Genomic DNA, 16,719 nt, shown 5'->3' on the forward strand with positions numbered 1-16,719 from the left:
GCGTTGTGAGCATTGAGAGATGCCGAGATCCCGAGCATCAGGTAGAGCCAAAGGTGGTGTGGCGGCATTCGGAACAGGCGTTGCTGGCACCCGAGGCCGAAGCTGGTCCGAATGACGCACTGCAACACCCGTGTCCGTCTGGATTTCATACAGGCATCTGCCACGGTGTCGTAAGATGCGGCCCGGGCTCCATTTTGGCCGGCTGCCATATCCCCGTACCCAGACGAGGTCGTCGGCGGTGAACCGGCCAAGTGAAGGCACCCACGGCCGTGAGGTGGGAGGCTGCAGAAGATGAAGTAGCGTGCGGGGCTGTCGGCCATGTAAGAGCTCAGCCGGGCTGTGATCGCCCATGGGGGTGAAACGGTAAGACGCCAGGAACTGGAGAAACGCATCATCAGCAGCAGAAGAAGTCAGAAGTTTCCGCATCTGAGCCTTAAATGTGCGGACCAGTCATTCAGCCTCACCGTTGGATTGTGGATGGAACGGCGGGGCCGTGACATGCATAACGCCGTGACAAGCACAAAAATCCGCAAAGTCGGAAGAGGCAAATTGCGGACCATTATCAGTAACAAGAGTAGAGGGGAGGCCTTCCAAAGAAAAAATGCGGGCGAGAGCACTGGTGGTTGCCGTGGTGGTAGGTGACGTGCAACGGACAATGAAGTCCCGCAAAGTCAGCATGAATGCGCTCCCAGGGCTTCTCAGGCGAAGACCACGGTGACAAAGATGACTTCGGGGCAGCGGCCTGTGACGCACAAGGGCCGCAGGCAGCGACCATGTGTGCGATTTCAGAGTCGATGCCAGGCCAGTACACATGACGGCGCGCCAGAGATTTTGTGCGAGACGCACCCCAGTGCCCCTGGTGAAGGAGGCGCAAGACCGAAGCACGCAAAGACGCAGGTACCACAACACGCAGCGAAGCATTGTCAGTGGAGAGGAGGATAACATCATCCCTAGCCGTGAGGCGGTAGCGCAAAGTGTAGTAGTTCCGCAACGGATCAGAAGTCTTAGCGGACGGGCGATCTGGCCAACCCTTCTGAATACAGCGTAAAATCCAGGAGAGGGTAGGGTCAGAACCCGTAGCAGCCGCCAGCCTGTCCCCAGTGATGGGGAACCCGTCCACAACCCGCTGCTCGGCAACATCCAGGTGGAAACACAAAAGTTCGTCCCTATCGAATGCCTGATCCAGACCCATGGGAAGGCGAGACAAAGCATCAGCATTCGCATGTTGAGCCGTTGGCCGGAAATGAATCTCATAATTGAAACGGGACAAGTAAAGAGCCCAACGCTGGAGGCGGTGTGCAGCCTTGTCGGGAAGTGACGTTGATGGATGAAACAAGGAAACAAGTGGTTTGTGATCCGTAAAAAGATGAAATTTTGAGCCATAGAGAAAAACACCAAACTTATGAAGAGCATAAATGATGGCCAAAGCTTCTTTCTCAATTTGAGAATACTTTTGTTGGGCATCCGTGAGCGTTTTGGAGGCATAAGCGATGGGTTGTTCTGAACCGTCAGAAAAACGGTGTGCAAGGACTGCACCGACCCCGTATGGAGAGGCATCTGTGGCAAGAACAAGATGTTGGCCAGGTCGATAAGTAGCCAGGCACGGGGCCTGTTTCAGCATAGTCTTTAATTTCCGGAAAGCCGCGTCACATGACGCGGACCAGTGAAAAGGCACGTTTTTATGCAACAGGCGATGCAACGGCTGAGCCACCGACGCCGCAGATGGTAAAAACTTGTGATAGTATGCTATTTTCCCCAAGAAGGCCTGCAGTTCCTTAACAGATGTAGGGCGAGGAAGGGCATCGATCGCAGCAACAGTGTGTTGAAGCGGACGAATACCATCCCGAGATAGTTGAAACCCCAAGTACGTGATAGATGCCTGAAAAAATTGTGATTTCTGAAGATTACACTTAAGACCGGCAGTCTGTAAGACATTAAAAAGTGTGCGGAGATTTTGAAGATGTTCTTCAGTGGTGGAGCCAGTGACAACTATATCGTCCATGTAATTGATACACCCCGGGACAGGGAGCAATAATTGTTCCAAGAATCGCTGAAAAAGAGCAAGGGCCCTAACAACCCCGAATGGCAAGTGTTGGTATTGATAGAGGCCGAAAGGCGTGTTAAGGACCAGAAACTGCCGGGAAGCAGCGTCGAGAGGAAGTTGATGATAAGCTTCCGACAGGTCAATTTTAGAAAAATACTGTCCTCCTTCGAGTTTAGTGAACAGTTCTTCAGGACAGGGCATAGGGTAAGTGTCGATGAGGCATTGAGCATTTACAGTGGCTTTGAAATCGCCACAGAGACGAATATCACTATTGGGCTTAGCAACTACAACGACAGGAGAGGACCACGCACTGGACGTGACAGGAAGCAAGACCCCTGAAGCAGTGAGATGATCCAACTCCCGTTTTACCCGATCACGAAGGGCCACAGGCATGAGCCGAGCCCGAAAAAACTTAGGCCGAGCAGTGGGTTTGAGCGTGATATGAGCTTCAAAGTCATTTGCACGGCCCAACCCAGGAGAAAAAGGGACGAAAACGCCGTCGACAAGGAATCCAGTTGAGCATAAGGAATAACGTCAGAGACAATATTGACAGAGTCATCTATGGAAAACCCAAAAACGCGAAAGGCATCGAAACCAAAAAGATTTTCTGCGTTGCTCTGGTCGACCACAAATATGGGAACAGTGCGAACGACGGATTTGTAAGATACCTCAGCATTAAACTGTCCCAAGAGAGAAATCTTCTGTTTATTGTACGTCCGTAATTGCCGAGTGACAGGGGACAGGGGTAGATAACCCAGCTGAAGATACGTCTGAGAATTAATTATAGTGGCCGCAGAACCAGTATCCACTTGCATGCGAACATCTCGACCAAGGATTTGGACAGTGAGGAATAACTTCCCTGAAAGGGAAGAAGTGCAATTGACAGACAACACAGAATCAGAATCAGCGTCATGTTCATGACACATGACCTTCCTTTTTGCAATTGTGACACACAGCCCAACGTTGGGGACAATCCTCGCGTGAATGTTTCGTAAAACACCGCGGACATGAAGTAAGTTGCCGGGGATTTTGCTGCAGTTTCTTAGTGGGTTGTTTACGGCTAGGCCGAGGCTGCGCGTGGGAGCGTACTGCGGCCACGTCGGCCGGCGGGGACGCGCCGCACGCGTCGTCAACAGCGCACAGAGGTTGTATTTCCCCGACGTCACCCCACGCTTCTATTTGCGCCCCAGCGGTGCGAGAAATTTCTAAAGACTGCGCAATGGAGAGAACTTCATCTAGAGTCGGATTCGCCAACTGAAGGGCACATTGCCGAACTTCTTTGTCGGGCGCCAACCGGATAATATCATGCTGTACCATGGAATCGGCATAGGATTCTTTGTGAACGTCAGTAACAAATTGACACTTTCGACTGAGGCCGTGAAGTTCAGCAGCCCAAGCGCGATAGGACTGATTTGGTTGTTTTTGACAACGATAAAAGGCAACACGAGAGGCTACCACATGCGTTTGCTTTTGAAAATAGACAGACAGAAGGGAGCACATTTGAGCAAAGGACAAAGACGCAGGATCCTTCAAAGGAGCCAATTGCGACAACAACCGATACATTTGAGGTGAAATCCAGGAAAGGAACAGAGACTTACATGGTTGTTCGTCCGTGACATGAAATGCCAAGAAGTGCTGTCGAAGACGTTTTTCACAATCAGACCAGTCTTCTGCCGTCTCGTCGTAAGGTGGAAAAGGAGGTACAGCCAACGACGAGAAACGCCCCGCATTTGACGCCGCGACGAAATCGCGAATCGCCGCTGTGAGAAGCGTTTGCTGTTCAAGGAGATTTTGCAAGAGCTGCTCGACAGTAGCCATGGAACCCTGTGAGTCAACGGTGACAAGGAAAAATCCCATCCTCGTCGCCAATTGTTAAATCTTCAAAGTTAATACATATATTTCGGACAACACAACAACACATATAAGTCACTGAGTAAGTGGACCTGTGAACAAGTCGGCATTCGAATAAACACTGAGTCTCAGTCTAGCGGCCGCTACTCGGCTGGCCGATTAGGTGGCGCAGCTGCTGCATGGCTGGCAGACAGCGCCGCACGTAGAGGACGTGCGTAATTGCGCGGCGGCACTTTGAATAATCGGCGAGTCACAACACATGTTTTCAATTTATCTTCTAAGGTAAGTCAGTACTGCTTCACATGTTCGAACCCAAACAGTTACATATAATCTCTGACTGTCTTCTTGACTCTAGTCCATCAGCAGCAATGGAGAGTAAATCTTTGACAATGCCGACCACTTGTACTGACAAATGTCAGAAAAATCATTCAACAAACATTGCCAAAGATCCCGAGCTAAACTCCAACAGACAATATGTCAACAAGTGACCATAAAAGCCTCAGCAATTTTGTGACTATTAAACTGTTATCTCAATACTATTCATATTCATAATCACCTGCTTTCTTTGGTTTTGGAATTATTACATTTGTATTATATTTTGAGGGTAACTTTCCAGGCTTATATATCCTGTGTACCAAGTATAATAGTTTTCTAATGTTTGGTTCTCACAAGGATCTAAATAATTCAGAAGGAATGTCATCTGCTCTAGGGGCCACATTTTGACTTAGGTCTTTCAATGCAGTGTGAATCTCCCATCTCATCTACATCTACATCAACATCGACTTCCTCTTCCACTTCCATAACATTGTCTTCAAGTTTATTTATTTTCAAGCCTTTCCATATATGCCATCCACCTTTCAGCCTTCCCTTCTTTGCTTAGTACTGGCTTGCCATCTGAGCTTTTAATATTCAAACAGCTGTCTCTCTTCTCTCTGAAGATTTCTTTAATCTCTCCATTTATGGGATATAAACTGTTTTGGGCACTGTCTTTCCTCCTCATGCATACGTCCCTGACCGCTAAGTGGCAGACACCTATATCTGCGTATATCTACATATGTAGTTTGCAAGCTACCTAACAATGTGTGGCAAAGGGCACTCTGTGTATTACTACACTTGCTCTTTCTTTGCTTCAGTCACATATGGGGTGCAGGATGAATGGCTGTTGGTAAGCCTCCATATAAGTTCAAATCTCTCAAATTATACCTTCTTCAAAACATGTATATAGGAGGAAGCAATATATTGGTTGATTCATTTCATAATGCAAACCCTCAAAATTTTAACAGTAAACCACACTATTATGCACAACACCTCTCTCGTAGTGTCTGCCATTGGAGTTGGGTGAGCATCTCTGACACTTTCTAACCTACTAGATCTTCTCTACTTCCTGCATCTATTCTACCTGTAAGGCACTCAGACTACAGGGAAGTACTCAAGAACCAGTCGAATGAGGGTTTTGTAAGCTACCTCCCCCATGGGTACACAACACACGAGGACTTCTTCTAGTGACTCACACTCTGGCATCTGCTTTTCCTACAATTCATTGTATGGGATCATTCTGCTTAAATTCACTATGCACCAGATATAATGGCTGTGACTGTTTCCAGTGATAGTGTTTGATGTAAGAAAGCAATAATGAGCCTTCCTGCCTACTTATTTGCAGTATACTACTTTTGCTAATCCCAGCACTAAGAGTCAATCCTCAGTAGATTTACCTGCATTTTGCTAAAAAAAATTTAACTTGTGAATGTACAAGAGCTTACAGCCCAAACAGCCTCCTGGAACTTCAGACATTATCCACCAAACCATTAGTATACAGGATTACTCAGCATGAAAAAAGTCTCACTTGGTGACATATAGACTCTTTTCATAGCTATGTTAATTACAGATATGTCAGTATCAATTTTGATTTTTCAAGTGGAACTCTAATAATGTCTGCTGCTAGTACTGTAATTCCAAAAGAGACATGCCATTGAAATGGCATGCCAGTCTTCAACATCCTATTAGTAATGTCAGAGTAATTAAAATGTTTAAAACATAGGATTTAGCTGTTTGGAACATGAAATTGACTACTATTCTTATGTGGCAGCATGTGCTGTTAGATGAAACTGTCGCATCAGGCTGATGACGTGCTCCAGCTTGACACAGCTAAGAGAGTCTATTTACAAAAGAAAGCTTTTATTTAAAACTGATACTAACCACACTTGGCTAAATGTGGCTGGATTGGTACAATAACTGGATTCATGCCATCTGCGGATGATTGACTAACCAACTACAATAAAAATTCTGCTTTTGTTTCTGCCAGAACCTTGAAAAGAAAGATGCACATTAAAAATTGAATGGGTTTGGAAAAAGGAAATTGTGGTATAAATATTATTAATTAAATGAGAGATCCCTTCTGTGTCATTGTACCTGCTGCAACAGTGATTTTTTAAATCCTCTTAGGTCATAAGAACATGTGCAAAGACTTCATCTTTGAGTTTATCCCAGAGAAAAAGTTCAATTAAATCAAATTATGTGAATGTGCTGGCCATTTGACAATGTCCTTTCATGTCCTACCCAACAACCTGGAAAGAGCTGGATGAGCACATTCCTAGCCACAACCGGTAGTGCTAGAGCACATATATCTGTGTATTTAAAGGCATAACTTTGATAAGGAATTTTACATGGCTTTTACCCATATGGAAGTTTATTCAGTGAAATAAGGACCATCACATAGTTTCCAATAATCTTGCACAAAATGTTCACATTCCACTGCCTCTGATGCTCAGCATGCCTCAGTTTCTGCTATTTCTCAATCACCCAGTAAGGCATATTTATTACATTCAGCTGTCTATGATTTGTAAAGTTAACTTCATTGAGAAAGAGAATTCTATGGAGAAAGATCTGTTGTCCAAATGTCGCATCAGAACCGAGCTACAGAATTCCATGTGTCTTCTGCTATCCCACTGGTTAATCTGCTGGTGAAGTGATATGATATGGATGGAGGCTATTTGTGTGCAAACTGCTAACAATGCTGAATTGACTTATTCCATTAAGCACGAACATTTCTCTGGAGCTGTGGTGTCAATTATGGGCAACAGCTGCCAGAACATTTATTTTGCTCACACCTTCATTACCATCTTCACTCTTACTCTCCTTGTAGTATTCCAGTGTCCTTTCTATAACAATGTTTTGCACATTCTCTGAACTGTCATTGTTGGGCAGAGTCTTTTGGAAAACGTTTGTGCATACAACTCAGCTGTTCTCTTCATGTCCCTTCTGCGTTCTTCGTAAAGAAGTAGTATATCTTGTTTCGTTCGGTTTGTGAAAGAAACTTTTCTTTTTTTACCTACACAGTACACAAGGCACATGAATGACAGAGGCAAAATAAAAGCTACATTCCTACTATGCCCCTTTCATACTGGTATTGCGGCAGTGCGACACTGTTTTTTTCTTATCCAACATGAGATATTTCCTTATTTGGGTATGAAATCATGAACTTTCACACAACACTATTGGTTTCATATTCAAAACAGATAAATCATAACTTCTAAATATTGTCATTACTCCGAAACTGCCAACTGGGTTTTGAAGAGTGAAACATCATTGAATTTGCCTGTTTTAGAACTAAGACACTAGCAGCAGAAATTAATATAATTCCATTTGAAAATGTGAAGTTGATACCAATATCTCTGTAATTAATATGCCTATAAAAAAAGTCTCATATCCATTTAGTGAGGACTTTCTCACAAGTCATTTGTGGGAAAAGAGTGTTATATCTTTCATGGTTCTGCAAATATTTGAAATCAACACCTTAGCTAAATTACCCTAGGGAAAGTAATCCTTCTCTAACACTCTCATGATGTAAACTCAAAGCTACTTCAATATTTTCAAATTTCTCTCCATTAACAGTGACATGCTGTGTTCTGTTTGCTAGGAACTCCCCACGCCAATTGCAGATGTTGTGTGATACTCTGTATGCTCTTCTGTTTGTTATGGGTCAATATGGAACTTTATTGAAAACTTTCAGAACCAAAGAACAAGGCATAAAAATTACTGGGAGCAAATGAACTGTTATCATAAGTATAATTACTGATATTTGTGGCTTTTACTAACATTTCATTGGTGTCAGTTTAAGAATTGCCGATGACTCATAAGGTAATGTTGTTGCCATTGGTGGACAGATGCTGTTACGGCAGACAGAGCTTCATTTGGGAAATAAATGTATCCTTAGTTTTTATCATAAAGTATGATTTACATGCTGCAAAGCGATTTGATGTAATGTCAGCTACTAAGTATCATTTATTTTTTATTCTTCTCTGTTGCCGTTCGTAATGCATGTATCTTCTGTTGTTGTTGTTGTTGTTGTTGTTGTTGTGGTCTTCAGTCCTGAGACTGGTTTGATGCAGCTCTCCATGCTACTCTATCCTGTGCAAGCTGCTTCATCTCCCAGTAACAACTGCAACCTAAATCCTTCTGAATCTGCTTAGTGTATTCATCTCTTGGTCTCCCTCTATGATTTTCACCCTCCACGCTGCCCTCCAATACTAAATTGGTGATCCCTTGATGCCTCAGAACATGTCCTACCAACCGATCCCTTCTACAAGTCAAGTTGTGCCACAAATTTCTCTTCTCCCCAATCCTATTCAATACCTCCTCATTAGTTATGTGATCTACCCATCTAATCTTCAGCATTCTTCTGTAGCACCACATTTCAAAAGCTTCTATGCTCTTCTTGTCCAAACTATTTATCATCCATGTTTCACTTCCATACATGGCTACACTCCATACAAATACTTTCAGAAACAACTTCCTGACATTTAAATCTATACTCCATGTTAACAAATTTCTCTTCTTCAGAAACGCTTACATTCCCATTGCCAGTCTACATTTTATATCCTCTCTACTTTGACCATCATCAGTTATTTTGCTTCCCAAATAGCAAAACTCCTTTACTACTTTAAGTGTCTCATTTCCTAATCTAATTCCCTCAGCATCACCCGACTTAATTCGACTACATTCCATTATCCTCGTTTTACTTTTGTTGATGTTCATCTTATATCCACCTTTCAAGACACTGTCCATTCCGTTCAACTGCCCTTCCAAGTCCTTTGCTGTCTCTGACAGAATTACAATGTCATCGGCAAACCTCAGAGTTTTTATTTCTTCTCCATGGATTTTAATACCTACTCCGAATTTTTCTTTTGTTTCCTTTACTGCTTGCTCAATATACAGATTGAATAACATCGGGGAGAGGCTACAACCCTGTCTCACTCCCTTCCCAATCACTGCTTCCCTTTCATGTCCCTCGACTCTTATAACTGCCATCTGGTTTCTGTACAAGTTGTAAATAGCCTTTCGCTCCCTGTATTTTACCCCTGCCACCTTCAGAATTTGAAAGAGAGTATTCCAGTCAACATTGTCAAAAGCTTTCTCTAAGTCTACAAATGCTAGAAACGTAGGTTTGCCTTTCCTTAATCTAGCTTCTAAGATAAGTCGTAGGGTCAATATTGCCTCACGTGTTCCTATATTTCTACGGAATCCAAACTGATCTTCCCCGAGGTCGGCTTCTACTAGTTTTTCCATTCATCTGTAAAGAATTCGCATTAATATTTTGCAGCCGTGACTTGTTGTTGTTGTTGTGGTCTTCAGTCCTGAGACTGGTTTGATGCAGCTCTCCATGCTACTCTATCCTGTGCAAGCTTTTTCATCTCCCAGTACCTACTGCAACCTACATCCTTCTGAATCTGCTTAGTGTATTCATCTCTTGGTCTCCCTCTACGATTTTTACCCTCCACGCTGCCCTCCAATACTAAATTGGTGATCCCTTGATGCCTCAGAACATGTCCTACCAACCGATCCCTTCTTCTGGTCAAGTTGTGCCACAAACTTCTCTTCTCCCCAATCCTATTCAATACTTCCTCATTAGTTATGTGATCTACCCATCTAATCTTTAGCATTCTTCTGTAGCACCACATTTCGAAAGCTTCTATTCTCTTCTTATCCAAACTATTTATCGTCCATGTTTCACTTCCATACATGGCTACACTCCATACGAATACTTTCAGAAATGACTTCCTGACACTTAAATCAATACTGGATGTTAACAAATTTCTCTTCTTCAGAAACGCTTTCCTTGCCATTGCCAGCCTACATTTTATATCCTCTCTACTTCGACCATCATCAGTTATTTTGCTCCCCAAATAGCAAAACTCCTTTACTACTTTAAGTGCCTCATTTCCTAATCTAATTCCCTCAGCATCACCCGACTTAATTAGACTACATTACATTATCCTTGTTTTGCTTTTGTTGATGTTCATCTTATATCCTCCTTTCAAGACACTGTCCATTCCATTCAACTGCTCTTCCAAGTCCTTTGCTGTCTCTGACAGAATTACAATATCATCAGCGAACCTCAAAGTTTTTATTCCTTCTCCATGAATTTTAATACCTACTCCGAATTTTTCTTTTGTTTCCTTTACTGCTTGCTCAATATACAGATTGAACAACATCGGGGAGAGGCTACAACCCTGTCTTACTCTCTTCCCAACCACTGCTTCCCTTTCATGCCCCTCGACTCTTATAACTGCCATCTGGTTTCTGTACAAATTGTAAATAGCCTTTCGCTCCCTGTATTTTACCCCTGCCACCTTTAGAATTTGAAAGAGAGTATTCCAGTCAACATTGTCAAAAGCTTTCTCTAAGTCTACAAATGCTAGAAACGTAGGTTTGCCTTTCCTTAATCTTTCTTCTAAGATAAGTCGTAAGGTCAGTATTGCCTCACGTGTTCCAGTGTTTCTACGGAATCCAAACTGATCTTCCCCGAGGTTGGCTTCTACTAGTTTTTCCATTCGTCTGTAAAGAATTCGTGTTAGTATTTTGCAGCTGTGACTTATTAAGCTGATAGTTCGGTAATTTTCACATCTGTCAACACCTGCTTTCTTTGGGATTGGAATTATTATATTCGTCTTGAAGTCTGTGGGTATTTCGCCTGTTTCATACATCTTGCTCACCAGATGGTAGAGTTTTGTCAGGACTGGCTCTCCCACGGCCGTCAGTAGTTCCAATGGAATATTGTCTACTCCGGGGGCCTTGTTTCGACTCAGGTCTTTCATTGCTCTGTCAAACTCTTCACGCAGTATCATATCTCCCATTTCATCTTCATCTACATCCTCTTCCATTTCCATAATATTGTCCTCAAGTACATCGCCCTTGTATAGGCCCTCTGTATACTCCTTCCACCTTTCTGCTTTCCCTTCTTTGCTCAGAACTGGGTTTCCATCTGAGCTCTTGATATTCATACAAGTCGTTCTCTTATCTCCAAAGGTCTCTTTAATTTTCCTGTAGGCGGTATCTATCTTACCCCTAGTGATATAGGCCTCTACATCCTTACATTTGTCCTCTAGCCATCCCTGCTTAGCCATTTTGCACTTCCTGTCGATCTCATTTTTGAGACGTTTGTATTCCTTTTTGCCTGTTTCACTTACTGCATTTTTATATTTTCTCCTTTCATCAATTAAATTCAATATTTCTTCTGTTACCCAAGGATTTCTACTAGCCCTCGTCTTTTTACCTACTTGATCCTCTGCTGCTGTCACTACTTCATCCCTCAAAGCTACCCATTCTTCTTCTACTGTATTTAATTCCCCCATTCCTGTCAATTGCTCCCTTATGCTCTCCCTGAATCTCTGTACAACCTCTGGTTCTTTTAGTTTATCCAGGTCCCATCTCCTTAAATTCCCACCTTTTTGCAGTTTCTTCAGTTTTAATCTACAGGTCATAACCAATAGATTGTGGTCAGAGTCCACATCTGCCCCTGGAAATGTCTTACAATTTAAAACCTGGTTCCTAAATCTCTGTCTTACCATTATATAATCTATCTGATACCTTTTAGTATCTCCAGGGTTCTTCCATGTGTACAACCTTCTTCCATGATTCTTAAACCAAGTGTTAGCTATGATTATGTTGTGCTCTGTGCAAAATTCTACCAGGCGGCTTCCTCTTTCATTTCTGTCCCCCAATCCATATTCACCTACTATGTTTCCTTCTCTCCCTTTTCCTACACTCGAATTCCAGTCACCCATGACTATTAAATTTTCGTCTCCCTTCACAATCTGAATAATTTCTTTTATTTCATCATACATTTCTTCAATTTCTTCGTCATCTGCAGAGCTAGTTGGCATATAAACTTGTACTACTGTAGTAGGTGTGGGCTTCGTATCTATCTTGGCCACAATAATGCGTTCACTATGCTGTTTGTAGTAGCTTACCCGCATTCCTATTTTCCTATTCATTATTAAACCTACTCCTGCATTACCCCTATTTGATTTTGTGTTTATAACCCTGTAGTCACCTGACCAGAAGTCTTGTTCCTCCTTCCACCGAACTTCACTAATTCCCACTATATCTAACTTCAACCTATCCATTTCCCTTTTTAAATTTTCTAACCTACCTGCCCGATTAAGGGATCTGACATTCCACGCTCCGATCCGTAGAACGCCAGTTTTCTTTCTCCTGATAACGACATCCTCTTGAGTAGTCCCCGCCCGGAGATCCGAATGGGGGACTATTTTACCTCCGGAATATTTTACCCAAGAGGACGCCATCATCATGTAATCATACAGTAAAGCTGCATGCCCTCGGGAAAAATTACGGCTGTAGTTTCCCCTTGCTTTCAGCCGTTCGCAGTACCAGCACAGCATGGCCGTTTTGGTTATTGTTACAAGGCCAGATCAGTCAATCATCCAGACTGTTGCCCTTGCAACTACTGAAAAGGCTGCTGCCCCTCTTCAGGAACCACACGTTTGTCTGGCCTCTCAACAGATACCCCTCCGTTGTGGTTGCACCTACGGTACGACTATCTGTATCGCTGAGGCACGCAAGCCTCCCCACCAACGGCAAGGTCCATGGTTCATGGGGGGGGGGGGGGGGGGGGGGGGGATTCTACGGAATCCAAACTGATCTTCCCCGAGGTTGGCTTCTACTAGTTTTTCCATTCATCTGTAAAGAATTCGCATTAGTATTTTGCAGCCGTGACTTATTAAACTGATAGTTCTGTAATTTTCACATTTGTCAACACCTGCTTTCTTTGGGATTGGAATTATTATATTCTTCTTGAAGTCTGAGGGTATTTCGCCTGTCTCATATATCTTGCTCACCAGATGGTAGAGTTTTGTCAGGACTGGCTCTCCCAATGTATCTTCTATGATTAATTTACTTTGGTATTTTCAACTTCAATCAGAAGCTGTGTGCTGTTGAGATGAGTGAAATGATCGCCATCATTCCAGGAAAATTCGGAATGTTTAGTGTACCCCTGTGTGCAGTTTTTGTGTTGTCTGGGGGGTGTACTGTTGCCTGAAAATATTTTCTTGATGTTACATGTTGTTTACATAGAGTCATTCTTAGGTACTCGTTTCTTGACAGTGCACGGGTACATTTTGTGTTAGTCAACAAAAAACTGGCTGATACTTTCACTGTTCCAATAAAAAACATTTTGAAAAAATGGTGAAAAATTTTGTGAAATCAATTTTCTAAAATTAAGAAACATTTGGCATATGATGCTCAAAATCATGTAAAGCATATGACATGCTCATTGAGAATTTAAAGTTCAACCTTTAACTTAGAATCTTAGAATTTTAAAGAATAATTGGGATATTTGTATGGTGGATTATGTAGACTGTGCAGTCTGTTGTTGTGTGGCCTTGACATGTTTCTGTCATCTGTGCCCAGTGGTATCAAAAATTGTAATTTATAGGGAGTCATGGTTTTATTATGTCAGCGTTTGTCTAGAAACTATGTAGAAGAAAAGTTTAATGCTATGGATCCTCAGGAGTTGTTGTGCATGTGTGTGAGCCCTCATCAGCTTTTTAATTTCCACAATACATAATTTTTTTTATGCTGAGAAAAATGGTTGCAGTGTGTCAATTTGATCTCCAGAATAGTTTTTTTTTTTTTGTATAGCTTTTTAAAATAATGCTTATGAATCATTCAAATGGATAAACTGGAATACCAGTTTAGGGCAGTTTATTGCCAATGTAAATGTATCCAAAGTAGGTGCAGGTGTATAATTAGTTTGCTGCTTCATTCTCAGTAACTGAGAAATAGGCTTATGAAATCAAATATGGCTGTAGTAACGTCCTACTCTTGAAGATGATCCCCATGGACGATGTCTCAGAACTGCAAACATGATTGTCCATTTTCTTCCTTTTTTCAACATGAGAATTCATACATGTAGGACTGGTATAACAGAAATGAAAGATGTTAATAACAATAATAAACCATTGACAGTGGAACTGCTAGTGGCCAGTTGGTAATTTGGTGTGATGTGACAGTGAGTAATTTCCACAAAGTGAGAAAGTGCACCATGTAGTATTGTATAAATCATGAAAAGGTTTCTTGCAAAATAGATACCACATTTGCTGGCCATAAGTAAATGCAAAACCCGTTTCTGAACAATACTTGTTCTGTTTTAAAGAGAAGCACTCAATGTTATGAGTCAGTTTGTTAATGTGTATGAAACATAGATTCCCCAACTCATGCTAAGATCAGTGTTTTTGTTAATAAATGTGTCACTTACTGTGTCATATTAGAATTATCACATAGTACTGAAATATCCAGCAAAGCTCATGACATCACAGCCAGTAATCTGTCATAGTGCAGAAACTACAAAAGAATAATTGCCATCTTCAATTAAACATTTGTGATAGTAATTGACAGCATATGAGACTAATAATCAGCTATACAGTGGGATTTTGATTATGATAATTTGCTATGATTCTGTAATTTTACAGAACTTCTGCAGTAATCATTGTTACAAGGCAGCAAAATATCTAAAGGATCAGCTTCTGACAAGTCCACTTTGGCTGCGTGACAAAGAAGAAATTCCACCGTTCAAGCTGTTGTCAATGAGTAAATCAAGGTAAGATGACACTAGTTGTTTTTTATGTTCTAAATTTGTTTATGTGTATTAACAATTTTAGGTATTTAACCCTTAAGCTTTCTTAAAAAATAATCATCATTCTTTACGCCTTTATTTTATAGTGGCATGGTTGGAGATGAGGTACACTTTCAACAAGAAAGTCTTGTGGATGAAATAACACAATTGAAAGATGACAACTCCAAAAATTTAAGTGCTATATTAACAGAATCTGAAATAAATGCAGGATTACAAAACACTGCAAATGAACATGTATGTGTAATGAAGGCAGAATTTAATGAAATTCTCTCTGAAAGTAGTAAAAATCTCAATTTACCTTCAGAAAGCAATGGAAATGTATCTAAGGCAAGCGTAAATGCGAATGAGTATGCTAGAGTTAATGAAATTAAAGAGGAGGATATATTGGAACAGTCTGAAAAAGTAACACTGACAAAAAATGAGTGTAGTGGTGTTGAAATTCAAAGTGGTTTGGATTATCATAGCCTCGGTGCCAAATTGGAAAGTTTGAAGGAGAAAAAAACAGCTTCAGAAGATAGTAAAGACGCTGTAAAGAAGAAAAACACAAATATTCGGAAAAAAGAGAAAAAGGAAAGTTTAGATAAACATTCAGCAACCAAAGTACATATTAATAAACAAGAAGAAGCTCCTTTAACAACACTGCTAGTTGAGAAGTGTGTACGAGAATGGTTTACACTTGACTCAATGTACTTTCTTTTTGGTGAGGAGAGAATGAAGGAAATGGTTGCAGACAAGGATATAACTCATTACTTCAAACCTACTGAGAGTGATTCTTGGGATCCAGGTATGCGAGAGCGTTACATTGCTATATGCAAGAAACTCAATTTATTGGAACTGGAAGATATTAATTATGACAATAAAATTACCAAGGAGAATAAGGAGCTGAGACCACTACCAGAGTATTCCAGTATTAAGGAAGAGGGACTGAAAATGCAGTTGAAGGTTAGGGCATTTTTTGCTGGAAAAACTGCCTACGAGGACTCTTCAGTTGAAGATAGCTCACAAGAAAATGAGTCCAGTGGAAATTTTATCCCACTGGTTGATCTGCATTCAAAGAATGCTCTTCGCAGGAGAATAGTGTTGGACCGCTTCAATAGAATGTAAGTATTAGTATCTAGGTAATAAATAAATGACATAGATCATGTATTACAAGTTTGTGTTTACAGCAGTTCAAAGCAGTAAGCAGTCAATGCCGTATAATTATTACTACCTTAATAAGGGTGACTACTCAGTATATGCTATCTTGGTGAAGTAAACTTTTAAGTTATTGGTGGTATAATTTTTATTCAGTTATGTAAAATAATACTTCTTTACAAAATTTGTGTTGCTTTCCTTTTATCTCCCACTCCACTGTTTCTTATTAGACTTTTGTTCTGTTTTCCATGTAGACAAAATCAACTGCAGTGACATTTGCCAAAACCTTTGACAGATGTGCACTGTGCTCTTTGTTTTATTTTTCTTTGGTATTGGTAATGAATATTCATTTGTAAAATGAAAATTTTTGCAATCTGAATTAATTTTTTTAAAAAAGAAAAGAAATAAATATTTCTTTTAGCTGCAAATGCAACCAGATGGGAATAAAAAATAGTAATTTGCTGGACTGTGTGCTCCATATTACGCATAGTAAAATAAGAAGTGGATGAGACAAAATTTATTGCTTTGATTTGGTAATTGATACTACACTTTTATCTCTATATTTGTGAAAGCATGGTCAATATGGATGGATATATTTGTAAAAGATTAAAAGAATTTTTCACACATAGTAATTATAAGTCCACTTTGTTTTTAATGTTGTGCATATAATGTTGGCAAAAGACTTTGACTGTGGCAAATGTTGTGGAATCAATAAATACTTCACTTTTCTAGGAGATCTAGTCTGATCTTCAGGTAG

The 16,719-nt window shown here is 41.1% G+C and overlaps 1 protein-coding gene across 4 annotated transcripts in view; it reads left to right on the top strand.

Moving 5' to 3' along the window:
* The window catches only part of LOC126482376 (putative RNA polymerase II subunit B1 CTD phosphatase RPAP2), a 41,658-nt gene that overhangs the window by 10,558 nt on the left and 14,381 nt on the right, over positions 1-16,719 (top strand). For all 4 annotated transcript variants that reach the window (XM_050106470.1, XM_050106469.1, XM_050106471.1 and 1 more), the window contains 2 exons: positions 14,665-14,792; positions 14,915-15,928. In XM_050106470.1, the coding sequence (XP_049962427.1) occupies positions 14,665-14,792; positions 14,915-15,928 (1,142 nt within the window). The remainder of the gene's footprint in view (positions 1-14,664; positions 14,793-14,914; positions 15,929-16,719) is intronic.

Source organism: Schistocerca serialis, chromosome 5 (genome assembly GCF_023864345.2).
Source record: "Schistocerca serialis cubense isolate TAMUIC-IGC-003099 chromosome 5, iqSchSeri2.2, whole genome shotgun sequence".
Lineage (NCBI taxonomy): Eukaryota > Metazoa > Arthropoda > Insecta > Orthoptera > Acrididae > Schistocerca > Schistocerca serialis.